The sequence below is a fragment of the Fistularia commersonii genome, chromosome 27 (assembly GCF_037954325.1).
Source record: "Fistularia commersonii isolate RoL2024-O1a breed Wild chromosome 27, RoL_Fcom_v1.0, whole genome shotgun sequence".
Lineage (NCBI taxonomy): Eukaryota > Metazoa > Chordata > Actinopteri > Syngnathiformes > Fistulariidae > Fistularia > Fistularia commersonii.
The window spans coordinates 2,354,803-2,382,191 of record NC_141310.1 but is presented as its reverse complement, the minus strand read 5'-3'; the positions used below and the strand labels follow the sequence as shown (position 1 = coordinate 2,382,191).

The 27,389-nt window shown below is 46.8% G+C and overlaps 1 protein-coding gene across 1 annotated transcript; it reads left to right on the top strand.

Moving 5' to 3' along the window:
• The first annotated feature begins 404 nt into the window (after positions 1-404).
• On the top strand, positions 405-26,784 carry irag1 (inositol 1,4,5-triphosphate receptor associated 1). Its single transcript, XM_086174549.1, has 36 exons — positions 405-418; positions 529-587; positions 665-725; positions 1,317-1,475; positions 3,943-4,060; positions 4,156-4,206; positions 4,292-4,369; positions 4,771-4,827; positions 4,917-4,976; positions 5,586-5,641; positions 5,800-5,893; positions 5,975-6,103; positions 6,190-6,275; positions 6,524-7,220; positions 7,442-7,686; positions 11,229-11,367; positions 11,447-11,722; positions 13,947-14,153; positions 16,391-16,497; positions 17,019-17,077; positions 18,321-18,494; positions 18,603-18,652; positions 18,856-18,912; positions 19,334-19,789; positions 19,920-19,998; positions 20,288-20,411; positions 20,500-20,530; positions 21,140-21,280; positions 21,372-21,503; positions 22,424-22,577; positions 23,770-23,819; positions 23,931-24,077; positions 24,778-24,839; positions 25,367-25,489; positions 25,623-25,754; positions 25,970-26,784. The coding sequence occupies exons 1-36, from the start codon at positions 405-407 to the stop codon at positions 26,094-26,096; spliced, it is 4,791 nt and encodes a 1,596-aa protein (XP_086030675.1). The 3' UTR covers positions 26,097-26,784.
• Positions 26,785-27,389: the final 605 nt, after the last annotated feature.

Here is a 27,389-nt window from a genome sequence, read left to right as displayed (position 1 = left end):
TCAATTTAAAGTAGGAAAAACATTGCAAAATGTAATAACAAAGAACAAAATACATGCAAATATATATTTTGTATCAACGTCATTGGCCAATAGTCTTACCCAACATAATGGACAATGGACATTCAATGAAAGGTCATTGTCCGTATTTATGAAATCAAATAATTGGTCTTCATTAAACCAATCGGTTAATCCACCATAAACCTGCTAACTAGGCAAAGAGTTGTCCTTGTAAGAACATGGGCACGAGAGTGACGTTCCAAGCGGCAGTTGTTTTCAAATGTGTGATTCAATTTTAAAGATCTGTTTAGAAGGATGCTGATCAGGCAGGAAGACCAGAGAGGAGGATTATGGATGGAGGGAAAGAGGACAGAAAGGTAGTTGGTGTGAGAGATGATGATGCAGAGATGGCTTTATTAAGGTTGTTGCAAAGAGAGCAGGGAAAAGAAGAACAAAAAGCTTGCCAGGCAGTTTGTAATCCTCTGCTCTTACAGATATGATTTACTCTGAATGACTCTTCCTGTTTTCCAGCACTGATGCAGACGGTGCAAACTTATCTCATCCGGACTCCTCTATCGTGCCTGTAAATGGTGAGTAGTCCCTCTGTCGGCGTGAGAGTGCCGCAATCACGTGAGTTGCGTTTCTCAAAACCCGATTTTCTCCTCAGAGCTGGATTTCCTGTGCTCTCAGAGCAAAGCTGCCTCTTCAGAGAGTTACCCATGTTTCTGGTTAGTATTCATAGTTTTTCTCCTTTCATCACTACATGGGCTTAATTTTAATCCCTAAACTACAAGCACTGAATGAGAGAGTGATGTTGGAGTCACTATGCGATTTGTGCGTCTAAATGTTGTGTGAATGAGATAGTGACTGTTTTAAGTCTCTATAAGATGTTTGAATGAAGGAGTGAATATTTATATGTTTCTATGTTGCGTGAATGAGAGAGTGAATGGTTGTCTCTAGATGTGATCGTCCAGGGTGACCCTGCTTTTTGCCCAATGAGGCCCCATGAATTGCACTTAGCCCCCCCCCCCCCCCCCCGCCGAAAAAAAAAAAAACAAAAAACGAAAAAAATGAATGCATGTATATGGTTTTGAGATGGCTATTTGGTAGAGTGGTCACTTCTTACTTCTGACCACTGGTACTTCGGATCTTCGGTGTCTGAATTGCAGTTTTTGTAAGTCGCTTTGGATAAAAGCGTCTGCCAAAATTACTGTAATGTAATGTAATACGATAGACTCTAGCTCATTCATTCATTCATTCATTCATTCATTCATTCCTAGATAACGAATGAAAAAAATTAATGTTCAAATGGCTTTCAGTGATGGAAGCGACCTGTCCGGCGCCGTTGCCGAACTGAAGCAGGCTCACCGCAAGCTGAGCGAGCAGAACAGCAGCCTGCTGAGGACGGTGGCCCAGTGCGAAGACGTGAACCTGCAGCTGACCCTGGAGATCGCCGAACTCCGAGCAAAGCTGGCGAGGTGAACGGCTCCCCGCCTTCTCACTCGGGCGCACTTCAGCATTTTAAAATGTTTTGCCGGTATATCTCCAAATCTGGGCTTGTGATTAGCTGAATTTAATGCTGGAGTGAGATGAAAAACAACATCGATATCAACTGTCGTCTTTCTTCTGAATCGGATGTTCGGCATCAGACATTCTAGCACACAACGTGCATTCTGTTGGGGCAAAGGTCATCTGGATCTAGAAGATCAAACCTAGAAGTCGGACCTAAAATATCATCTCGGTATCTCCTTAATGGAAGAAAATGAACGTTCACGTTCAGTTCTCACGAAAAAAGTTGTTGTTTTTTTCTAGCTCGTTTGGAAAATTAGGGTGTGTGTTGTTTTAAACCGCTTTGCGGCATGCATGTTTGTGTGTCTTTCCCCGCCACCCCTCGGTCAGTTGTACATATTTTAAGTTGTTGTGGCTTTGCCTGTACCTTTCGTGTGAATAAGTAGAAATATTCACACTCTTTGCAACAGAACCCATCCCTTTTTTGGCTTTGTATGACCAACATATCGACACGTGAATGGTTGTATGTCTCTATATATGGACCTGTGATTGGCTGTCGATCAGTCCAGCGTGAACTTTTCCTCTAGTTTATTCACAGCTGGGATAGGCTCCAGCCTTCCCGTGACCCCGAGTGCCGGAAAACTGTATAGATAATGAATGAATGAATATATGAAATCCAAGCAATTTGGACGGCTCTGGTTTTTTGGGTGTATTTCCCCGAGGAGGCCCTGGTAGCCGTGCCTGCATCCTGTTATTGGACGGGAAAACTTCAGCGCCACGGCCGAACACGTGCACCACGACCCAACAGCCCCTCTGTTTTTTACAAAAGAGACGTCAAATAAAATTGATCGGGGGGCGCTGGGGCAGCGGTCTGACCACGCAGAAGATTTCCACGAGTCTGACTAACGCCGCACGCCGCCAACACGAGACATATTTTGAAAAAAAATCAGGGCCAAAACGCCGGTTGACAAATCAGACATTCCAGTCGTAGACGTTCCCCTCTTGCTCATGTGATCTTCCGCCGAGCAGTCATTTATCAAAAGCTGCTCAAGGGCATGTGACAAACAGGATTTAGTGTCTGACCTCCTCACTTTGTTATCAGTATATCAAGGCGCCAGATTTAGGCGAGGGTTTTTTCTTTTTTTCTCCTCTTGCTGACAGCCGCTGAATGGTGAAGATGGATTGTCCTCTCAGGATGTGGTATAAAGAGAAGGATATGAAACGCCGCCCCAACCTTCTGCCGCGGCCTGCGCTGTAACGTCCGCTCCTGTATTCCCAGGGGAGATAGCATCGCCGTTATTGACACGAGCTTTACATTTGCCCGCAGGGGGTGTAAGAGTATGACCTAGTGGCATCTAGTGGAGGAGAAATGAGGTGACAGTTAGCTCTCAGAGGATGCGAGGAAGCCACTGGCTGCGTAGATGTTTGAATTGTTCTGGTCTCAGTTAGTGTGGATAGTTCTGCAGTTTGTGTTGAATTAATAAAAGGTGGAATCCTAATGAATAATATGAGGCGACTCATTTTGGTTTGATCTTAACATCCACCTATGGCTGAAGGTCAGCATGTGGTGAAAGCTTTGCTGCTTGGCTTCACAGCTCAACAAGAAGGTCCCTGGTTGGATTCCCACTGAGAGGCTTTCCTGTCCGGGGTCTCAGTGTTCTCCCCATGTCTGCATCCTCTCCAGGTTCCAAAAACACGCAGGGGGTTCATTGGAGGCCTTACATTGCCGAGAATCGTGAATGAATGGGTGTATGTGACATGTGAATGAGAGGGCGAATTGTTGTGGTTCTGGGGTCTGACCCAAGCGCCAACACAAGACTCCGCACCAAAACAGCGAGAGTTAAAAAAAGGTCAACTTACACCTGAGAGGGTATGGGACAGGGTGGTACAGCGTGTGCGTACGGAGCATGAAAGATGGTGAAAGCGACAGCACGGGAAACAGAGGAACGAAAGCTGGCAACAGCACGGGAAACAGGGGAGCAGGATTGAGCGCGTGAGGAGCGAACAGTAAAAACGAATGACCTCTTGAGGAGCGAGTGGCGAGAACGAATGACCCGGCGACCGGGGAAACCAAAGCTCCGGCTTTTACCGTTTCCCGGCAACAATCGCCATCCGTGCGCTCCCAACGCAAGGCAACCCGCGAGAGGTGTGCTTCCACCGACCACTGCACGCAGGAAAAAAGCGCACAACCGCCGCCGGCCCAACCCGAACAGCGAATGGTTCTATGTCTCTATATGTGGCCCTGTGATTGGCTGTTGACTGGTCCAGTGTGAACCCCAGCTGGGTTAATGTACTATATCGTGTTTTTACTGGTAACGGCATTTCTTGGAATTAATATGACAGAGTAATCTCTGAATATTCCCTGTTTTTCCTAAAATCTTTGACATGGATGGAGCCAGAATGACGATGTTTGTTGTGCGTCTGCGTCACACCCAGTGCCCAGCGGTCTGCAGTTAGAGCCCGATCCCTGACCGAAGAATTGGAAGAGACCCGCCAGGCATTTAAGGAGGCCCAGGAGAGAGCCAATCGGACCCAGGGCCTCTGCACCAAACTGGTCGGTCACACGGAAACACCACCAGAGGCACTGAATACCCAAACACAGATGCTGGTCTATCGCTTTTGTTGATGTGAAACTGCCTCGGTCCTCAGGGCAACGAGGTGGAATGCCTGAAGATCCACACCCAGAGGCTTGAAGAAAAGGTGAGATATGAGCTCGGTGTGGGATCGGTGAAGATGATGCAGATAGACACATGACGCTCATTGTGCTTGGAATGTGTCCGCGCAGAATGAAAAACTTACGTTTGAGAAGATGTGTTGTGAAGAGAAGCTCGGCAAAATACGGAACGTCAATGCCGGCCTGAGGGTAAGAATGTGCTGTAATACCGGCCTGTGTCTGCAGAATACAGGAATAAGCATAAGATACAATATGCTACATATATAATCAATTATAACAAAATTTGTTTATATGCGTTATCTAAAATGCATTGGTTATTATTAATTCCTGACAAGTATTACATTGGCCCGGTGTGATGTAGCGTATAATTCTGTAATTAGATTCCGATCCCGGAGCGATGGAAATGCTGCAGATTTATATTTCCCATTCGATTTCTACGGAAATGCATGTTCTTGAAGTCAAAGCATCCCCCGTCAGCCGAGAGAGAGGCATGCAACGGTCCGGTCTGAAATTGAGACGTGGATTTGCCGTTCTGGTCTTAAGCCACAGGATAATAAGGTCTATATAATGACATTATGCATGGTTTACAGTCAGAGCTTCAAGAAACCCTGGTTGTGTTGACTCTGAGGGACAAAGAAATCCAAAAGGTTGGTTCCCACCAGTGTACTGGACCAAAGAGACATCCAGTTTCCATTCCATTCCAACCATAACCCTGTTTTTGTCTGTTCCCATGAAGAAAGACATCCTCATGAATAAGATGAAGGACTCTCATGTGAACAATCACAGCATCATTGAGGTTTGTATGTGGGCGTTTGTATGTGTGTGTGTGAGGTGCAGAGGTCCTGCAGGGATGGCGGGGTACAACCAATCACCCTCGCGGCAGAGGGGATGACGTGCCGCCGTCCGCCCCTGCCCTCGACAGAGGCGGCGGCGCACCCGGGTGGTGACGGAGAAGGCGAGGATGACGGCGTGGAAGCGTGCCGTCATCGTCTTCATCATCGGCAAAGCTGGCGTTCGGCTCCTTACATTGGTGCCGGGGTGGGGTTCACACGGGATTTTGGGGGTGCTCCCTATGAAGGCCACAATCATTCCTGCTGTCTAAGAGCACTGAGCTCCAAGTTGTTCTTCTTTCACCAACTTACCAGAAGGCAGTGTTCCCGTCCGTAGTTTATGAAGCTTCTTTGTCGAGCACATCTCAAGATAGCTTCAATACCAATAGGGAGCAATAATGAACGTCATCACAAGTCTAAAGCCATATATGAAACGGAGACATCAGGAGGAACGATCGGCATTAACATATTTTTGGAGCAAAACTGTTGATCAGCATTTTGGTTTCAACGCCTTCACCAAAATCAGAAGTCTTGGTTGTGTTTGCCTTTTTTTTTTTTTTTTTTTTTTTTCGCAGAGTCTGCAGGCAGAGCTGATGAGGCTGCAGGAACATTCACATCAAGTTCTGTTGAGGTATTTAAATCTATACAGTGTATGTGACGTACTGTTTGTGCACCGAACATGAAGCAAATATTGCACGTAAAGAGAACTTATGCGTGTAAACCGCCATCTTTGAGAGCGCCGTGCTGTCATGTGGATTCTTTTTGCCGCTGACGTTCGTCCCCGGTCAGGTACAACCGGCTCTGTATCGCTCCCCAGAGCGTCTACGCCCGAGACACTCCAAACCTGCGCTCTCTGCGGAGCGAGATACAGGACACACAGCAGGTAGGAAAGGCTCTCCGGCCGCGAGGATGGACGTTTTCGCGAGTCTTGACTCGGTCGCTCCTTGCTTTTTGTCTGCGGCAGCGTCACGGAGCACCGGACGACATCTCCCTCCCGTCGCTTCACGCCGAGAGCGACGACATCCAAAGCATCATTCACAGGATCAAGTCCACGGAAATAGCTCATCTCCTACACAATAGATATCCCGAGAGGGTGAGCGCGAAGGGCCGAGGTGCGCTTACAACTCAACAACGGCACAATAAGACACTATATACGTGAATTCATCCTCTCATCCGCAGGATTCTCCTCCTGTGGAGACACAGGAGAGGCCTTTCCCTCACAGCCACCAGCAACAGGCAAGCATCAAGCGGCAGCTTGTCAATGTGTATGTGAGTTTTTACCTCCCGTTCTCCTGTTATGGTCACAGTCTGGCATGGGTTGATGTTAGTACCTGCTCTGAGAAGCCTCCCTCTGGTTTTGACAGCATATTTATGGGCTATGCTACAGTCGGTCTTGACCATCTTCAGTGCCGAAGGCTCTTACGGGGATAAGTGCCATTTTAGTGGCTCTCTGTAACAACAATCGTAGCACTGTGTAAAGGAGATGTTTATAAAGGTGTTCTGGCGGTTACAGGCTGCAGGAGTACGAGCTGAGGAAGTGTGTGTGGGAGGAGAAAGGGGAGAACCTCGAGGAGCGCTCGCGAGCCCAGAAGAAGGAACCGGCACAGAGCCCGACTGGGACCCAGACCAAGAAGGTCGCGGTTGTGAAGTGGTGGAAAGCCCTCAGCGCGGAGGGGGCGAAAGCCCGGGCGAGGGGAGCGCCGCCGATCGAGGGGCTCCCAGCGCGGACCGATCTCCAGCGAGCCGAGCGGACCATCTCTGACATGAGAGAGCAGGTCTGCCGGCTGCAAGCTTCTCTCAAGTCCGCGCGGGAGCGGTCGGCGGAGGAAAAAACCCACGGCGAGGTTCTCGTACTTCACAAGGAAACCAACACCGACGGAGGGGAGGAGAAACCAGAAGGGGAGAAGATCGGGAGGGAGCGGAGGGATGCGGCGGTGGCGACGGACCCTGTGCGGATCACCGGCGGCGCCCCCCAAAAGCCGGAACCCTCCGAGGCTCGGGCGACGGCAGACGGGCTTCTGACCGCCCTCAGAAGGATGGAGGCGATGGTGACCAGCGCCCTGCACACCGCCGAGCTGGTCAGGGAGAGCGAGCACAGGGTCAGCAAGGTCTGGGTGAGGATGGAGAGCATCACCCAGAGGGTGGAGGCCACTCTGGGGAAGGCGGCCGACACGAACGCGCAACCGCTGCAGGGAGACGCCCGCTTCCAGGTTCGTGAAGCAAACAGTTTATTTATTTACTATCGCTTTTTATTCTGATTTCCTTCTCAAGCAGTTTTATTTGAATATTATTGAGTCTGGATTGGGCTCCATTTGCCTGTTTCAAATGAAAATCCCATGACAGCTGTCCTGTGCGGCAGGAAAGGTGATGTAGATGTGATAGCAGGGAAGAGGAAAGTCAGGATTTAAGTCGTCTTTGCACTTTTCTGAAGCCTCCGGCTCCCAACCCGCCGGCCGAGGCCGTCGCCGCCGAGTCTGACCCAGACGCCTTGGACAGACGCGGAACGGAGCGACCCTGTTGTCCAGCTCTGCCCCCAGAAGTCGGCGAGACCCCCCGGCTCTCCATGAATGGTATGACGGCCGCGGCGCCGAAACACAGCTCCGGTAGTCGCGATGCACGGCAGGGAGACGGATACGCCGATGCCGCTTCCTTTTCGGTCTCTAATCCCGAGAGGATGTCTGAAAATAGACGCGGCGGGTTGTTTGAATCGCGTATAGCAGCTGCCATAGGGAGGAAGAGGAGGAGAGCCTCGGCTCCGGGGAGTTGTGCGGGTGTGTGTGTGTGTGTGTGTGTGTGTGATCCATCACAGGCCCGGAGGAAAGCTAGAGGAGTCGGAATGAGTTTCCTTCATGTAAACATCTCCGGGGAGGGTCAAGAATATTTAACATCCATTTCGTTAATTACCGGGCTCGTTTATGTTTTTTTGAATTCGTCGCTTGATCATCGCATTTCCCATTTCAAGGTCAGTTGATCCAAATCGAAGAACTCAATCACACTCAGTGGGTTCCAATCCAACTGGTTGACGGTTAATATGAACACTTTGAAGTTCATTGTTACTACAAGTTAAATTAAATTTAACGGCAGGCCGTGTTTAGTGCTTCACAGCAAGAAGGTACCGGGTTGGATTCCGACAGGGAGGACTGCGTGGGTTTCCTACGTGTTCTCCGGGTTCCTCCCACAGTCCGATCCAACTAGATCGCCCGAACATGTGAATGAGAGCGATGAACGGTTGTACGTCTATCTGACATTTGAATGACAGATTAAATGGTTGCACGCCTCTGTATGTGATCCTGCGATCGTCCAGGGTGAAACCGGCCTCTTGACCAATCACAGCTGAGATAGGTTCCCCCAGGTTACCCTCAGTACAAGATAAGCAGTATCAATAATGAATGAATGAATGAGGGAATTCCTTGAAGCACGTCACAGACTTTTGTGCTGTTATTCTTCATAATTTATAAGGTTCACATCAGGAAATAATCCATATTTGGCATACAAAAAACAGGCGGTCACGTTATCTTATAACCTATAACCTCCCTTCCCGCAAGTCTTTGCATGGTGATTTCATCCCCGCATTCGGGGTAAAGATTAACCGGACAAAGATAGCATCTTTAAATTGGTTTAGTAAATGTATATAAAGGGTGCAATTTGGATTCCGGGGAACTGAGAGGTTGTTTTGAGTTCCTGCGTGAAGAAACATTTTTGCGAGGTATTAATCTCATTTTTCCGGTCAGAGCAAGGCTCCGCTGTAACGTTTTTATTTCTAATCTCGGTGCAACAGGTTGTTCGGGTCAAGGACGAGGCCGCTTTCCCCCCCCGTCTCTTGAGAAAGGGTCAAGGCAAATATTTCCAGCCTCTCTTCTCCCCGGAGAGATGTTCGTGACGCCTTCGAGGGCCCGGTGCGCGGCGTTCTTGTGGAGACAAACCACATTCTGAATCCCGCTGTCACCGACACGATTATAATCATGATAAAGAAACGAGGATAGCAACGTTATAAACAGTGCTTAAAGTGCTTTATGGCAAAGACGCCGGAATTGAGAACATATGATGTTCACAAAGATGTAACGCCCACTCAATAAGCCATATTTAACACAAAGGCTTGTTTTTGATTATTAGAACTGAAACGACCGGACAAAAACAGGAAGCGGAATATAAATAAGGAGATGAGAGGGTGAATGGTTGTATATCTGTGACATGGGAATGAATGAGTGAGTAGTTGTATGTGTCTGTGTGATGAGAGGGTGACTGGTTATATGTCTCTATATGATTCGTGCCGCTTTAAATACAACATTAATCTCATTAATGAAACTCATCTGACGGGGTCAGACTTTCAGCCACTCCAGTTGAAAAGTGGATCGGGCCCGAACGGGCTCCTTGCTGGCCAGCCCGGCATTCCCCGACCCGATTTCCCGAAAAAAAAAACGTGTTTGGATGTAACCTTGGCGACCACACACACACACAGCGGTGGAGGTAATAACATTAAAAATGAAACTTTTTCTGTCAGAGCCCTTGCTAATGTCGTTGTGTTCCTAACAGCATGGATATTCTGCACTCTCCATTAGGCTTTTTAGAGCCATTTATGCCACACGTGTGCACGTAAAACAAAAAGGAGACTAATACCAAACCTTAAATCAACGCTGACACATCACCATAACTTTGCAATCAAGAGGTTTCGTGTTGCGGCTAAAAAACCCGACGGAACATCGTCCTGGTAACAATCAGCCAAATGTAAATAATTCAGAGTGAGAGGGTTCGTGATGGGGTTTCTCTGCAATGATAGCGCACTGTGCTCTCTGTGATGGAGAGAATCTGCTCAAGAGAAAGAGACGAAAGATCATCCAGATTAATGTGCAAAATAAAAAAAAAAAAAACACCCCCACCGTTGCAGGGGTGAGGCGCAGCATCGGGACGAGACGGGGTTAAATGAGTGCAAAAGTGTGAGAATGAAAGCGGCGGATTGAGTCGACCGCTTCTGCTATTTGTGTTTCGCCTCTTAGCCCGTTTGCGCCGACGCTCCGTGCTCTTAAAATACTTCCCGAGAGTAAAAGTATATGTTTTGTGTATCAAGGAGCGTGAAAGCGATGTAGTATTACACACAATACATGGTATTTTTTATCATTTTTTTACATTCTGATGATGCTCATGGTGTTTGTGCCTCTATTTGGTGTCACATTAGTGCCATCGTTTTCCCCCAAAGCCCCTGAATGAAAAGACACAAAGGGCCTTACTTAGGCCGAGGGCTTTCAACCAGTAGATCAAGCACCTCGTCTCCTTGAGACGGTTGCCAAGTAATTGTTGCCCCAGCTATAGAAATTAAACTTTTGTCATAGGATACTTTCTATCACAAGAGCGACAGTAGTTCTGCCCATCAGATGCCCATTTGTCTCTCTCTCGCTCTCACTCTCTCTCTTTGACTCTGTCTTGCAACAGACATTTGCATTGCACATAATTTCCCATAAAATGCAAATCCACAGTTTTTTTTTTTTTTGTGTGTGTGTGTGTGTGTGTGTGTGTGTGCACCTCCAGCAAGTGGCACAGAGCTCGGCGGCAGCAGCAGTGACAGCATTGACGACGAGGTGAGTCTCACGTTCCCGCTCTTTCCTTGAACAGCGCACATTTTTCTTTCCTTTTGAAATGTGGACTCCACCGGTCTTGCTCGAACGGGATTCCGCGATGTGAAAATAATATTTTGTTCTCTGAAATCGTCGAACGGATTGTGTAAACACACACAGTGGGTTAGCTAAAAGGGCTAACCGGACCCTTCCAGTGGAATTATGCAACTAACCATTACAATAAATAATATAACTTAGTATTTACATCAGAACGGAACGGCGTGTTGACTTTAACAACGTAAATAATCCAATCCGACTGTCGGGGCTGCGTCACAGTGGCTGTTGAATAGATGGACTTCCATGCAAGGCCACTTAAAAATAAATCGAGCTTTGCTTCTTGTTATTGTTTGGAGTATCCGGGTTGCCGCAGAGCCCCTGACCGCAGTTTCAGGACAGCAGATCCAAGCCTCTGTCACAATAACGCGAGTTGCTGCGTCCTCAAATAAATGAATAGACGAGTTTTAAAGGTGACTTTAACTTGAGCTTCGGCGATCGATACCAAGGAGAAGCGATTTGTCCCGCTCGAGAATTAGTCAAGCTGCGATGCTGTAATTTGTTACAAAAGTCAGATGTGTTCAATGTGACTTTTGTGCTGGCGAACGTCCCCAGAAAGATGGCGGCGGCGGAGTCAAACGTCTTCTTGTTGAACGCCGACCATAGCGCTCCGGGCTTGAACCCGGTTCCGCAAGAGACGTGCGATTACCTCTCAGCCGGCAGAGCGATCACGGATTGGACCGACACGGTCCATGTATCCGTCCCTCGCGAGCAGCCCTCGCATAAAACACACCGGCGCTAAAACAACACGCTAACTCCGCGACTTCCTTCAGCGAAACGAGGGCCGAGGAACGCGCACGCGCAGAGATACACACATGCACGCACTCGCTCTCCAGCAGCCCAAAGAGGCACTCAGACTCCTTCTCCTTAAATGGTCAAAGCTCCCGGGAGTGAAAGAGAGGCTGCTGCTGAAAAAAGACACGGAACAGAGGGGATGGGAGAGTGGAGGAGAAACCCAGGCGCTTCAGAAGTTTTCTGAGGAGAAGGCTGAGAGTGACAGCTCGGGAGAAGCCGGCCAGAGCGGGAGCGGGAGCGCATCTCGGCAGCAGGTAACCTTTGCGATCTCTTGCTTGCAGGTTGACGTTGAAGAGGTGGGGGGGGGGTCATAGGTCAAGATGGACTCGGAGATGCATGTTTTGCTCCGCCGTGTCAGTTTCAAGCGTGCAGGACCGTGCGAATCATGTGTTTGACTTGTAAATGCTGCGCAGTGTTTACATAATGGGGTCTGTCTGGAGGCAGTGTGTGTGTGTGCGCGTACGTGTGTGTGCGTGCAGCCTGTACAGTGTGATAAATTCACCGCCGCAAGTAATGTCACTGGATGCATTGGCTTTCTATCTGTTCCTTATCTTATTCTCCATCCTGTGATATCAGATAGTAGTCACTTCCTCAGCAGCACTCTGCACACCCATGCACACACACACACGCACACAAGCAAATTTTAAACAAATCTTGTAAGAGAGAGAGAGAGAGAGAGAGAGAGAGCGGGCTTATGTAACGTAAAGTGGAGGAGGGTGTCGGGCCCTGCACGGCGGGAAGCGACATGACCTCTCGCTGTCCCAGTGAACAAGCATGTTGTGCTCCATACCTAGGCGCTGTGCATTTGTAAGATTTCGCCGCCACCGGAGAAATAGTGCACGGCGTAGAGCGGCTGCTGCAGTGCCGCCCGTCATCGCCGCTCAGTTTTGTTGTGAATTGATCCTCTTCGTTTTCACAAATGAGTCATTTCTGCGCGGGTAGAGCGGCGAAAAAGAAAGGAAAATATTGTCAGACGTCGCACGGTTGCACACCTGTTGGTTTACTTGGAAGTTTTTCATAAGAATAGCGAGGCATGAAATATCCCGGAGGTTCTCATCAATCATTTCTTCGTTGCCCGTCGTCTTCGTCTATTTTGGAACGAGACCCGGCAGGAGCGAGACCCGTGGATAAATATTATTGCGTTGTAAGTTATTGTATAGTTTTTGTATCATATCTGTGTAATTAATGAGTTTGGGAGGAGTTGGTGCGGCGATTTGGCGTGGACTCTAAACAGGAGACACGCGTTCGCATTGGAAAGCAACAAAAAGCTACAAGCCGTCCGCGCAGAATGCTTTTAAGAGATCAAAATATTAAAAGTGGAGGAGCGGAGCTGCAGCCTTAACCCTTTTCACATTGGATTCTCCAGGAAATATCTTTGCCGCTCACTGGGAGGTCATTAAACAACCCACTTCCTCCCCAGGGACTAGCGGCCGCGCTCTCTCTCTCTCTCTCTATACGTTCCTTGAGAACTTGTCATGCCTTCGGTGACACGAAGCAGCGTGCCGCACATTGTTTTTTCGTCGGCGCCTGTCCTGCGCTGGCGTCACGGGCTTAAAAATCCGCTTTTGCGTTTTGATTTGCATGCATTTGCTTCTGAAAAGGAAGAGGCCGGTTCAAAGGAGCTGTTCCGCACGCGTGTAACGTTGGACCCGGATGGAGCCCCGTTTCCATGGCTACGTGATCGGCGGCATCGGGGGTCAAACTAGAGGCCCCTCTGCTCCTTTCATTTCAGCCGCCTGAAACGAAAATAGATCTTAACTTCGATCCCATCCAAGGTTCCGTTTGTACTTTTGTTTTTAGCTTCTCGTCCTTCATTGCCGTTAATAACCGATCCCTATCTCTTCTGTCTTTTTACAATTATAGTTATTCATTTCTGCTCTCTCCAGGACGCCTCCCTGCTTTGTGGGTCTTTTCACCTCTGTTGATCCTAAACTGTTTGCTCGCCGCCTCCCAAAGCTGCAGTGTACTCGCACTGAAACTGTAATAAGCATGTCACTAATGCACATTTCTCCTTCCCGTTTTCCAAAGCGGGGAGAGCAACAAATGGGACTTTTTTTTTGTTCTCAGTACGACTCGCGCAAAGGTTTCAATCTGAGTTTGTTGAGATTAAAATCCAAGTGGCGGTCGGGCCACGTGAGCGAAATACCCCGCTCCTCTGGGAAACATCGCAATTGAAATGTAGTGAGATTACTTTCGGCGCCCCTCCCTCTCGGCCCGGGGAAGATCTCAAACGGTTAAAAAGCATAGGTTTGGTTTCTGAAAAATTAGTGACAGTCTGCTGGGAACATTTGCCAGTGGTGCTATTGCAATAAGTGGAAGCTATTTTAGGATCTGTTTATGGAGTGACTGTATCTTCTTGGCTGCGCTTTACTAGAATTGACTTTATCCAGAATATTCCCGAGGGGGGGTGTTTCCCCCTTCCCTCCCCCTCCCCCACCTCAGCGTCTCTTGTATTTCCACGTGTCTACCGACGCGCAGGTCCCGGACGGGGACAAACAGCTACTGCGGGGATCTCTGCTCGACCACATCCCCAAGGCCTCCGGTGACTCCCGCGCCGCCGAGGAGCCGTTCATTTTCCCCCGCACCCGCTCCCGGCCCCCCGTCGACCCCGCCATGCCAACGCTGCCCGAGGAGGAGGAGGACTCCCCGGAGGAGCTGGACAGTTCTTCAAGCTCCCCCAGTACAGTAAGTGAAGGCATTATCATCCACCCTGTTTGGCAAAAGCATGTGAGCCGGTGAATAATCCATTTGGCCGCGGTGAGGAAACTCTGCTGCTGCCGCCGCCGCCGAAGGCTGCCCCCAAAAATGGTGTGTTCTTCTGCTGCTTAGAACCATGAGGATAAATGTCTCCTAATCCAAAGTGTGTCGCTATCATGTTATTCAAGCCACGGAATATTAGGGGAGGGGAGGAAAATAAGTTGACGTTCGGACAAGTAAATGGGCTAAAAAAAAGGCATTTTACATTTTTTACATTAACATGTATGAAAATAGGTGTGAAAGCAAACAAATCTTGAGAGTAATTGTTCTGAATGAATGAGTGAATGGTTCTATGTCTGTATACGTGCCTTTGTCTAACGTGTAATGAGAGATGTGAATTATTGTATTAACTGTGAATCAATACGTGAATTGACCAGGGTGAACCCCGCTTCTCACCCATCGTCAGCCGGGATGGGCTCCGAACCCCCACAACCTCAACTGCAAGATAAACGCTTTTGACAATGAATGAATGAGTAAATCCTAATTTAAGTGATTTTAACAGCGTCTTAGTAAAGAGTTATTACTGACTTTCCAGGCAGATGTTGGTCTCCTGTTGCAGTGCATCACAAGGTGTGCCATCACCTGACCTGCAATATTTGGTGGGGTTAAGCGATGGCCGGGCGGCGATCGGTTTTCCGTATTCTCCTCTGCTCGCGACCTTATTCTACCGCTGAATTCTCCCCGGGAGTTTTGATTGGTCTGCCGTCGGCCGGCCGTTTCGTCCTGCTTTTTTTCCTTCGTTGCCATCAGGGAGCCTCAATCATGTGACGTCTCAAAAGGCTCATTATGGGATTTTCCTCACTGATGATGTGAATGCGCCATTTATTGGCGCAAACCTTTTCCTTGAGTGAGAGTTGTGGGTCCTATCTCCTCCCACTCTTCTCAACGAATGTCTTGGCTTAATGAAAATGAAATCAAACAAAGCCAGAATAGGGATTTGAATACCGATCGTATCATCTGCCATAATGCCAAACTTGAGACTATTTTACCGTCGGCCATGTGGACAAATACGGCGGCCCGTTCGATGACGTAACGTGGCACTGTTTGTATACATCTTTGAGGTCAGGCCCCTGGCAGCGACCCCAAGGTCACGCTTTTCCATGCTCGGCCCGACGGATTCGCTCCCACACGTCCAGTAAAAGTCAGAAACCGTCGCCTCCTGGGTTTCGGCACAATGATTCCCTCGTAGCGATGTGGCCGTTTCTCTTCAGGAAAGTTTTACCCATCAACCCCTGGCAGGGTGAAAATAATGAAGGTGTTCGTTTTGCTCCCGATTCCTCAATTATTTTCCAACAAAAGCTAGGGCTCTAGATTTGAAAGCCCAAATTTCATTCCTTTTCATCCAAATGTACGTTGGCTTTCAGCGAACACACCATTTTCCCTCCTCCGCCCCCAGCCCGAGTCCCCGATTTTCACAGCTCTTTGTAAATCGCATCATCGCAATATTTACTGACATAAATATGGCATACAGTAAACAGGGTGTGGGGTTTCGATCAGAATCTCAGCGGCTGTGGAAGTGTTTCTGATCGAGCGTCGGTGGACAGCGTGTTATTATTTTTCCATCGAGCAGCAGGGGTGTTCTGTTTCTTAGTTCGCGCCTGAACGCGACTTCCGGCACACACAATGCGCACGGGCGCAGGAGGAAGTCAGCAGGGAGAGGACGGCCACGAAAAGCAACCTTTATGTATGTGTGTTAGGTGTGTGTTAGAAAACACACGTGACGATGATACACATCTGTATGTTGTCACATCTGTGTTTCAGCGAGGTGGCACCGTGGCGCTTAGGGCTTCCACCCTGCGGCGGTTCGATTTCCGACACGGTGCCTTTCTGTGTCGAGTCTCAAAGTTCTCCCCATGTCTGAGTGTGGTTCCTCCAGGTCCTCTGGGTTATACATGCAGGAGGTTCATGAGAGACCCTGATTTTCCCAGGTGTGGAAATGAGAGAGTGCATGGTTGTGTGTCAAAATGATGTGTGAGTGACGGAGTGAATGTTTGTACGTCTCTTTACGTGGCCCTGTGATAGAGCGGTTAGAAGTCCACGATGCATCCCGCCGCTCACCTAGTGGCAGTTGGCATCGCCCCCATGAGTTCAGGAGAAGTGGTCTTGATATTAAACAAATTAATGAATAAACCTTTCTTTTGCTTTTCCATGTTTTGTTTGTGCAGTCCACACCCAGTGAAAGTCGAACCGTCGCCATGTCTGCCCCCACTATCATCTACCCACAGCAGGCTGCCGTCGTGCAGCAAGACGGACGTCCTCTGGAGCAGACCAGGTGATTACCCCCATCCAGGATGCAAAGAGACATTATTTCTAATGCTGCTGTAAACATAAACAATATGCCATTGTACCACTGTGTATATATATATGAATATATAGATGTGTGTGTGTGTGTGTGTGTGTATTTATTATGTATGTCTTTATATATATATATATATATATATATATATGTGTGGACTGTCTCAGAAAATTAGAATATTGTGATGAAGTTCTTTATCTTCTGTAATGCAATTAAAAAACAAAATTTTCATGATATTGTAATATTTTGAGATAGGATTTTTGAGTTTTCTTAAGATGTAAGCCATAATCAGCAATGTTATGGTGAGATGATAAAAGGCTTGCAATATTTCAGTTGATTTGTAATGAATCCAGAATGTAAGACAATTTTTGTTTTTGTAATTGCATCATAGAAGATAAAGAACTTCATCACAATATTCAAATTTTCTGAGACAGTCCTGTATATGTATGTTTTCTTTTTGTCTTTTTATTGATTGATTTTTGTATATTTTCTCCCAGGCCGCACAGTCCTAGATCTCGTCTAGCAAGAACCTCTGGGGGTCCAATAACCACAATTGGTAAGTATTTATGAGTATTTATTTTTGCCCTTTTAAGTATTCCAGATGCTTCTTTTTTTCTCTTGTCGTGGGGTTTTCCACCATCTGCAGGTTGAATTTAAGAATAGAATAGAATAATTTTCTTGTCATCAAAATGCAATACCAAAAAATTAATATTTGCATAGAATATATATAATACAGTATATATAACAATATATACATCCACACATGCACACACACACATATATATGTATATAGTACATACATACATAAATGCATATATGCAGGATATCGTAATGGGTGTCAAAAATACTGCCATCCCAGTAATCATGTATAATCTTTAATTTCTTTATCTATAATTATTTATATTGCCCGAATTTTATGTGTTTGTATAGAAGAACAGAATTTTCCTTTTACCGTCCCACAGTGGGGAACCTCTAAGTACTAACAGCAGAAAGTGGACGTTGCAAGAAAAAGCTATCAAAAATAGAATACTGAAAAATAAACAATATACAGTGTTAACAATACGTATAAACAGGCAGAACTTGTTTAACAAGTTGCACATAAATAAATGTTGACAATAAATAACTATATATATATATTTATACAATTTATATATATATACAATGTACACTTCACCTGTACAATATATATGATACAACAATACAACTATACAATGTGTATAAACATATTCATATTTATATTTGTATTCATTTATATTTGTATTCATACGTGTGTGTGTGTGTGTGTGTGTGTGTGTGTGTGTGTGTGTGTATTGTGTGTATTGTGTGCATGCGTACATTTGTGTGTGTACTGTGAGTTGAATCTACAGAGGTAAGACTGAATTAATGTGTGGCTTTCAGATGTTTTGATAGAATATTGCAGGTCAGGGTTGCAGTATTATTGCATATTTAGAGGTAAAGAATTACACACAGGTATGGCAGTAAAGTAAAGGATGGGGAATTTCACAGATTTTATGATTAGGAAATTATTGCACATGATTGGTATTGCGTTCTTATGGCTCAGTGTTGTCTTGAAAACTACTTTAACACAATGCATTCACATAAAAGGGCTTCTCTGGCTAAGTTTAGTCTTTGGTCTCCTGACAGATGGATCTGCCAGCATGTCCTCCCACATACCTGAAATGCTTCCACTGTTTTTTTAAAGTATTTGTTAAATACCGGCATTCCACCGATGCACTTGAAATCTTTGTCGGAGTGAGTCGCTTCTTCGGCGTGTGACCGTGCCGGTTGCCCGTCCCCAGACAGCACCGGCAACGTGATCGACCTGGTGAAAGATCAACTGCCGGAAATGCAGCTCACCGAGGAGGATCGGCAGAAGAACCTGGAGCTCCTGGAACAAGCCAAGAAGGCCAGCGACCGTTTCTTGATGCGCCGCGGCCGTCGCTCCACCAGCAGCCTGACTGACTCCACTGCAGGTAAAAGTCCGCGACCTAGAATTAGACCAACACTGACAGTATTACTCCCATTCGATGCCTTCATCGTTGAGTTGGGGTGATGTAGTTGTTGATTTTCTGCTATTTCAGATGGTGGATCCACAGACACCACCGCTGTCGGCTCGCAGTCTGGCGGACAGGTAAACGTCTAATACTGCTGATAGTGGTGTTTAATACTATCTTCAATTGAATATGCTATTATTTTCCCAATTCAAGCTAGCATGTATCCCGTGCCAAACCTGCTGATTTGTTTGCTTTGTGGTTTCTATGTTGTCCAAATGTGTTGTTTGCATCGTGACTTATCACTGGGCAGTGACTTTCATGGTCTCACTGTTCATTTTAGCACCTGGAGGTCCCTTCGATGCGGGAGCAGTCAGATGTAAAGACCCAGGATCAGGAGGTCAGATAACAAATTCCATCACTACTACTTAGATCAGAAAGCAGGATGGAGAATGTGGATTTTGGAAGTTGAAGGAGACGTTTCCATTCAGATGTGACTGGGTAGGTGACTCCACATGACAGGTTACCACGTTAGCGAAAACCCCCGAGTCAGGTGTTCGGTCCCGATGTAGCTTAGCAACAGATGTTATAAGCATGGATGTGAAGGTTCACGGGGTGGTAAAGTGCAGTATTCTGAGATGGAGTCTGTATTTCACCTGGAGAGTTCATCGAGGATGTAGGGTGAACCATATGAGGTGCTCGAATCCAAATAGGATGGAAAGCATGCATAGATTAATGTGGAAGGACCCACTGGGTTCAAGGTGCTGGAAATGGTGAATGAATATGGGGGGGATGTATTGATCTGCCCCCTCTGACCCCAGAGCTCCAGGCTGGTGGTGGACTGGAAGCTCCCCGAGAAGAGAAAAGTATCATCCGGCACTCTCACGCCCCGCTTCGCTGTTCCGAAGGAGAACTTTGCCCCTTCCGAGCCCAAAAGTCCTCCGGCGGGCGGTAAAATCGACGAGGGGGCCGGTCAAGGGCGAATCCCAAGCCAGGCTCCGGCGACAGGTGTCGCCAAGCCCGTCCCCCGACCCCCGACCCAGCAGGCCCCCTGCACGGCAGAGATCAAGACCATCGGGGCCTTCCCGCCTCTCATGAGAGCCGTGTCCTGGGATGCTGTGGGTGGCATCAATTCGAGAAATGGCGCCCCAGGTTTTCCTCCCGTCTCCGAGGAATCCGTCGCAGACAAGCCTCGGGACGCTGTCTTCAAATCCCCGGGGCAGAAGGAACTCCCCACCCAACCAGGGAATGTACAGAAACTGTCCAAACTCAGAGAGGTGAAGCACCGGCGCATTTGCAGATTTCATGAAATGATGGTGATCGTGGATCAAACACAATTGGGAAACAGCAATGATTTTGTCTTCTGTGTGTGTGTGTGTGTGTGTGTGTGTGTGTTCACGCAAACAGGAGCACAAGTTGATACGTAGCCAAGGTTTAATTGGATCCAAACTACCAGACTTGAGTGAAACTGCGGAACAGGAAAAAGGTAACCGCCCTTCTTGAGACTCTTTTTTTTTGTGTTCTGGACGAAAATGGCGGCTGAGGGCGTGCGCTTCCTGGATATCGAGGAAGATCTTCTCCGTTCATGTCGCCGCTGTTATCACAAACATTCGACCACGGAAGAAATGCTGTTTCTTAGCTCCGCCGACAGATGGCACGATTATCGATTTCATTATTTTCATTTTAAACCCTGCTCCAGATGATACTCAGGCAAAATGTCAATGGGTCCGACGCGTGTGTGTGTGTGTGTGTGTGTGTGTTTGTGTGTCCCTCAGGTCCCCCCGCCTTCCCCAAGTCCGCCGGCAAAAAGGAGGAGACCAAGGCCAAGTCGGACGCCATGCCCAACATTTCAGACGTGATGTTGAGGAAGCTGAAGCTCCACCGCGGACTCCCTGGCTGGTGAGGAGACCCAAAGCCGCGGAGTGAAAACACTCGTGCACGCTCACCACGCTCACATCACTAACCCGGCTCTTCGTTTTCCTTCCAGTGCACCTCCGCTCACAGAGAAAGAAGTCGAGGTTGGTATCCGTGTGGCCTTTAGGTTGTTGAGGGGATTTTCCTGCCCCTTCCGGCCGGTCTCTACGGAGCAAAATGTACTTGTCATAACGGAACGGGTCTTGAACTCTGCTGCCGTGAGTCTCCTGTTTGCGCGCGAGAAAAAAAAACTTGCGTCCGCCCTCTCTGAAACATTTTCCGCCACTCTCTGCAAGTTTACACCACCTGTTTTGTTACCAAAGTAATTAATTACACAGTCGTAAACATTAACTGCCCGAATTTGGCAGCGCCGCGCGACAGGAAAGTTGTTTTCTAGTCGTGATCGCACCAAAGAGACCCTAAGCGATTTCCTGTGGAGAAAATACGAAAGCCAGTGACGGCTCGCCCGGTCCGAGACCCCTCCGGCCGCTCCCACAGAGACGCGTCTGGATCGGAGGGGTCAGAGGTCACATGTTTCCCTTCAGCTGAGACCGACGCGGAGCGGGAATCGGCGTTTTCTGATCCGAGCATGTGTCAAATGTCGGCGATCCGCTCCAGGACTCTGGCACGGCGTGCTGTCATCACCTCGGCTCTCGTGTTTTCGACAACTCGCTGTCCGTCCCGTCCCATCAGCCTGACCTCCTCCTTCGCAGAACGCTTTTGTCCAGCTGTCGCTGGCGTTCCGCAACGACAATTATACCCTGGAGACGCGACTAAAGCAGGCGGAGAGGGAAAGGAACCTGACCGAGGAAGACACGGAGAAAGAGCTGGAGGAATTTAAAGGCGCGCTGAAGGTCGGTGTTTCAGACCCAAGAATCCTCTCTGAATCTGCTCCGCTTCCTGTTTTCCAAATATGAGAACATCCGTGGATTTGTTTTCTCTCAGATGACGGCGCCGCAGTGGCAGAACCTGGAGCAGCGGGAATCTTACCAGCGGCTCATCGAGACGGTGGCGGTGCTGCATCGCCTGGCCACGCGGCTCTCCAGCAGGGCGGAGATAGTCGGAGCGGTCCGGCAGGTGGCGTCACACCCAAATCTGCCCGGAGACACCCATCTCATATTTTAATCGATAAAATTGTTCCTTTTTTTTTTTTCGCTTTCTTGAATCCGTATTTAGCGCCATCCCTTTTCATTTCTAAATTTAACACACACGTCAGGCACAGATGTGGCGTTCATCAAGGGGGGAAAAAACACAAGACAGCTTTGATTTCCAGGCAAATATCCTAAAAATGAAAAGAAAATGATGTACCGCAATTCTATTTTTCTTGTTATCTCTATAATATGATTTTTTTTTTTTGTCCTGGGCGGGGTTTGGGGCTTTTCCCAGGGTTCACCCGGTTGACAACAAAAGAGAGCAATGCCTCTACAACCATTCATCCTCTCATTCACGTGTCATATAGACAAATAATCAATCACCCTCTGGTTCATATGTTATACAGCGACATAAAACCATTCGGGGAGCGCATGGAGACCCCGCAAAGAAGGGCTTCCTGTCGGAATTGATCCTCGGACCTCCCTCTCTCCCTATTGATATGGCCCGAAACCACTGCGCCGCTGTTACGACAATCCTTGTCGTAGTGCTCGATTCGCCAAATGCTTAAAGTGATATAATGTGGGGTGTTGTAAATGCAGATGGCACCCTCAAAGAGAGAAACAAAATTTATTGCCTCTTGGACATTTTCCGTGACCCGAATAGAACGTGGAAAAAAAACAGCAAAAAAAAAAAGTGATAATAATAATAAATTCTCTCAGGGGTGAAATGAATATTACCAAAGCCAATGCTTGGAAAAATCCCAGATATTATTTTAAGACGACGATGACTCAACTCCAAGGGGAGCGTTCATGAATTTCGTGTCGGGGTTTGCTTTCCCCGGCTTGTGACAGGCAATCCACGGTCACGTGCTCGTATCTTATATTTGAACTTTTAATTCAAAACAGGAGAAACGTATGAACAAGGCCACTGAGGTCATGATGCAGTACGTGGAAAATCTGAAGAGGACTTACGAGAAGGACCACGCAGAGCTGATGGAGTTCAAGAAGCTGGCCAACCAGAACTCGAATCGCTGCTACGGAGGGTCTGCGGAAACTGGAGGTGAGATCCACTCTGAGATCCTCTTCCTGGTCAGACGCAGAAACGGGAAATGAAACCCAGCTAGCCGAAGCCCATTTCTATATTTTTTTTAATTCAAAGAACAGGTTTATAAAGGGAAGGATCCACGAAAGAATGGGTCTTTTATTCATGGGTTTTGCTGAACGCCTCACGCGTGCTTTCGTGTCACGGTGACTCTGTCAGGCGGTGCGCCACAGGGTGCCCTTCTGGAGCACTTGCTGTTCTCTTCCAAATAGCTAAATTGGAAAAAAAAAAAGGAGACCAAAAAACGTAACAGCTGCAGACAAAGGTTTGATGGACTTGAAGATGTCATCTGTCATATTACTAATATAAAAAATAAAAAAACAACACCTTGGCAACATCATAAATTCACAACATGGAGAAATAAAGAAATGGTTTCCTTGTGAATCAGTTAACCCCGACTGTCTTTTGTCTGTTTAAACTGTTTGGTTTTTTTTGAATCGTCTTCAAACTGGCGGATGCTGCCCTTCGGACCGGTACTTTTTTTTTCTTGTGCACCTCAGTGCTCGCTTGCTAATAATAATAATACCTGTGTGCTGCTTTTGCTAATAATACAAGCACACAGTGTATCGACTGTCTCAGAAAATTAGAATATTGTGATAATGTTCTTTATCTTCTGTAAAAAAAAATAAAAACAAAAATGTCATACATTCTGGATTCATTACAAATCAACTGAAATATCGCAAGCCTTTTATTATTTTAGTATTGCTGATTATGGCTTACATCTTAAGAAAACTCAAAAATCCTATCTCAAAATATTAGAATATCATGAAAAACTATTTTTGTTGTTTATTGCATTACAGAAGATAAAGAACTTTATCACAATATTCTAATTTTGTGAGACAGTCGATACACTGTGTGCTTGTATTATTAGCAAAAGCAGTCCTGTATTTAAATAAACCCAACTTGCTTTACTTCTGAGATCCCGATTCACTTTAAGAAACATTTTATATGTTCTTTTTTTTACCCCCTATTAATCCCTTGTGCCCTGTTCGTGTATTCATTTCTATCAATGTATATTTACATTATTATATAATAACGGTCACTTGGTTTCTGTGACGCTTCTGGAGTCATTGAATTATAAAAGCACTTAAAGGAAAGTTGTTGTTGTTACTTTATAAAGGTATAACATGTGTTTATTTTCTTCTTAAAGATGATGGAGGTGCACGGCCATCAAGATCGATGTCTCTCACCCTCGGAAAGGTGAAGTACTCTGAAGCTAAATCACACTCTGATATGCCAAAAAAAAAAAAAAAAAAATGCAAATGATCGTTTTTGCCTGTTTTCTCACGGTCTGTTGCCGTGTCATCCAAGGCTTTGCCCAGACGCAGGGTGAGCGTTGCAGTGGTGCCCAAGTTTAACCTGCTGAACATCCCGGGCCAGACCCCAGCCACAAACAGCCCGGGACCGCCGGCGGGGCCGAACGCCACCCCTGCCGCCGGCGCTGCTCTCCCTGCCGTGGTGAGCATGCATCCTCCCAAAATACGTGTAACTCAATCCCATTAGAATAGAAAAGAATAGAACAGAATGCACGTCGAATGGGGAAAATTTCAATTCCGCACTGCAGGAGGTGGACATAAATATTCAAAGTTAAAAAACAGTAGCGGGGAATATAGAAATAAAAACACTCTTGTGCAAAATAATGGAAACTAGCTGCAGGCAACAGATGCTTACAAGCAGAGCACAAATAGACTGACACTTCCATACATGCTAACGGTTTAGCGCTTCAGTAAAATGTGATTATTGGCTCCAAATTTTAGACTGATTTCCCACAGTTCCATAGTATTATAGTATCTCATCTGATAATTGTGTTAGTGCTTTGCACGGCCGCCGTACCGCCATGGGTATGCGCAAATGGACGAATGCTTTCTTTTGTGAAGCACATTGAAACGGCAAAATCTGACAGCGCTCTGTAGGAGGAGACCATTTACTTTTCCATATAAGAATGGCATTGAAAAATAGGTATGTTCACAATAATCAAGGCCCATTTTATTTACGTGGCGCCAAATCACAAGGCTTTCCATGCGGAGCAGGTCCGGACCACACTCTTGAAAGTAACCGACAGAAACTAAACAGTCCGCCGACAAACATTTTATTTCAATATATCTAATAATGGTGGTGACACATTTACCGTTTCTTTCCCTACTCCTGCTCTCTTTAGAGTGAAACGAATGATGCAAGAGGAAACTCGAAATCAGAATCGGCACAACCGGCAGCGGAATGGTATGTTACGTGTACATTGTGTTCTTCTGTGCGCGCTATCTCTCTCTCACACACACACACACACACCAATATGTCACCCTGTCATATGTGTTCATTCCCAAGGTCATCTCCCCGCCCTTTAAACAATGAGCCGAGAACACATTGACCTGGTAGTCACTCTTCTCAGAGATTGTTTTTTGCGCTGCAGCAGTTTTGCAGTTTTTTGCAAATCCAGCCGCCCGCGACGGATGTGCACGATGTGTACGTAAGCGTGGACGTGAAGACGATGTCCAAACGCGAGCATCCGGTCACGGCCCAGAGCCGAGATAAAAAAAGAACAGGGATACCAAATAGCTCTGCGCTACCTCTTTTGTTTTCTTCTCCACTCCCCATCACAAATGATAAGAGCTCGACAATGGCGGTAACCACGACGATGCCTTGCGTTCTGTGTCGAGGCCGCGTTTTTGCGACGGACGCCCGCCCCGACAGCGTCACAATACCGGCAGCGTCTGACGCCCGACTGTGCTTTCCTACCCCGAACAATGCAGTGGAAAGAGTGCGTCTGAGCAGGAAGCCGAGCCCGCCAAGCCTCAGGTCAACATGGAAGAGCTCAGGGCCGAGATCAGAACCGAAATCACGGCGAAGATCGAAGAGGAGGCGTACAATAAAGGGTGAGGCCCGTTGCTTCTTAATCACACGCGAAAAAAAACGTTATTAGCACGATAAAACAATAATAGAATAGTACCTGTCACAAGATTAAAACGTGCGGTTAAGCGGTGGAGTCGTGTGGAAATGTACTTGTAGATACCAAGAGGGACTGAAACAAAGCAAAGCAATCCAGCAACAAAAGCGCGAGGAGGGGGAGAGCGCGGCGGAGAAGCCGCTCGAATCGAAACTGAGGGATGAAGAGAGCGGAAAGAAAATCAATGCCGGCAGGTAAAGGTCACTCTGGCTAATATTTTGTTTTACTTTACTTTGATATTTACTTTGATACTTAGATATATGTAATGGTACCTGAATAACTCAAAACAAGCTTATTTGCCTTGCAATAAATATATAATCGATTTTCCGATTTCTGGTTTTCCACATCAATATGCAACGGAATAGAAATTATTCATTGCGTAGCAATAAATCTGTATGTGTCTTTACAGGAGAATGGACGAGGTCCTGGTTTTGCTGGGTCACTTTTTCCCCAAAGTCTCCTGGAACAAGCGCCTCGTTTGCGTCGCCGTGACAGTTTTCCTGTTTGTGTGTCTGGTTATTAGTATTTTTACATAAACGCACGAGGACGTGTAAGAAGAGAAGCACTTTAACCAGGACGTACGAAACCAAAGAGCCCTTTTTTTCGCACGAGCCGCCGTCACCTCTGAGGTTTTCCGTCGCCCGGAGTCCCCACGCCTGAGGGCGAGGGGGTCGTCGAAGACGTTCCGGGTCAAGTTGAGTCAAGTTAGAACTTTGTTTGGGACAGAAAGGTCGACCGTTTGTTTGCCAGAAGTAGATTAAAAAAAAAAAAACACCTTTTGTTCAGGGACCAATCACATTTGACGTAAAACGTGGAGGTTTGTTTTGCCGGCACGTTAGACGCAACGTATCCACGTTCCCGTGTTGGTCTCTCAGATCCGACGGCCCCTGAGTGACATGCAGCCATATTTAAAGATACAAAAAGTAAAGGTATGTTGTATTTTTTCTTGTTTTTTAAAAAAAAAAAAATCATATTATTATCTGTATTTAAAGACTTTTAAATGTAATAAAATTCCGACGTCGTTTTTTCAAGTGCAATATTTTTGCGATATAATTGCCAATTGTCTTCGGGGCACTGAGAGATTTCCTACCTGTACGAGAGCACTCTGTAGACGCAACCAGGCTTTTCCTTTATTTTATTTTTTTTAATCTTCTTTTGACATGTGTGTGTCTACTGTTTGTTCTCCGCCACTTCACCTTTCGAATAAACCGTCTTGAAAGAGGATTTCCTTCATCCACGACTCGTTTCACTTTCCCATCGAGAGGCAGACGAGAATATCAATTTGCACCGTAATTTAGAGGATATATATAGTTTCCAACAGAATGCATCTACCAGCAACCATAAAACACGCTAATTTTATTCATTCATTTGTTCGTCATGTAAATGGTTTATCCTGCTGTCACTGGGCGAGAGCCGTGGAACCGTCGCATATAGAGACAGACAACCATTCACCCTCTCATTCACAAATCTGGACAATTTAGGCTCCGATTGAGGTCCCATGAACCTCCTCTGTGTTTTGAACCGGAGAAACCGGAAGAAATCCACGCAGACACAGGAGAACATGGAGACTCCGCACGGAAGGGCCCCCTGTTGAAATCCAACCGACCTTCTCGGTGCGATGTGGAATCGCAGACTAATTTGCCAGCTTAATTTGCATATGTAACCCGTGATCTGTGTTAAAAAAAAAGCACTACGGACACACTTTGCCTGTGACTGAGACTTGCAGGTTTCTATGGTGATGACAACTGCTCAGCTTCTATATGGATGAAACATGGATTGAGGTAAAAAGGCACACGGTGAGGTTGATCAATGTGAGTGTTTTCTTTGTG

Bases quoted from the DNA above. Each gene is read 5' to 3' on its own strand.
- irag1 (XM_086174549.1), top strand. The intron at 4,977-5,585 runs GTTTGTATGTGG...TTTTTTTCGCAG, and splicing joins ACAATCACAGCATCATTGAG to AGTCTGCAGGCAGAGCTGAT. The intron at 25,755-25,969 runs GTAAAGGTCACT...GTGTCTTTACAG, and splicing joins AAGAAAATCAATGCCGGCAG to GAGAATGGACGAGGTCCTGG.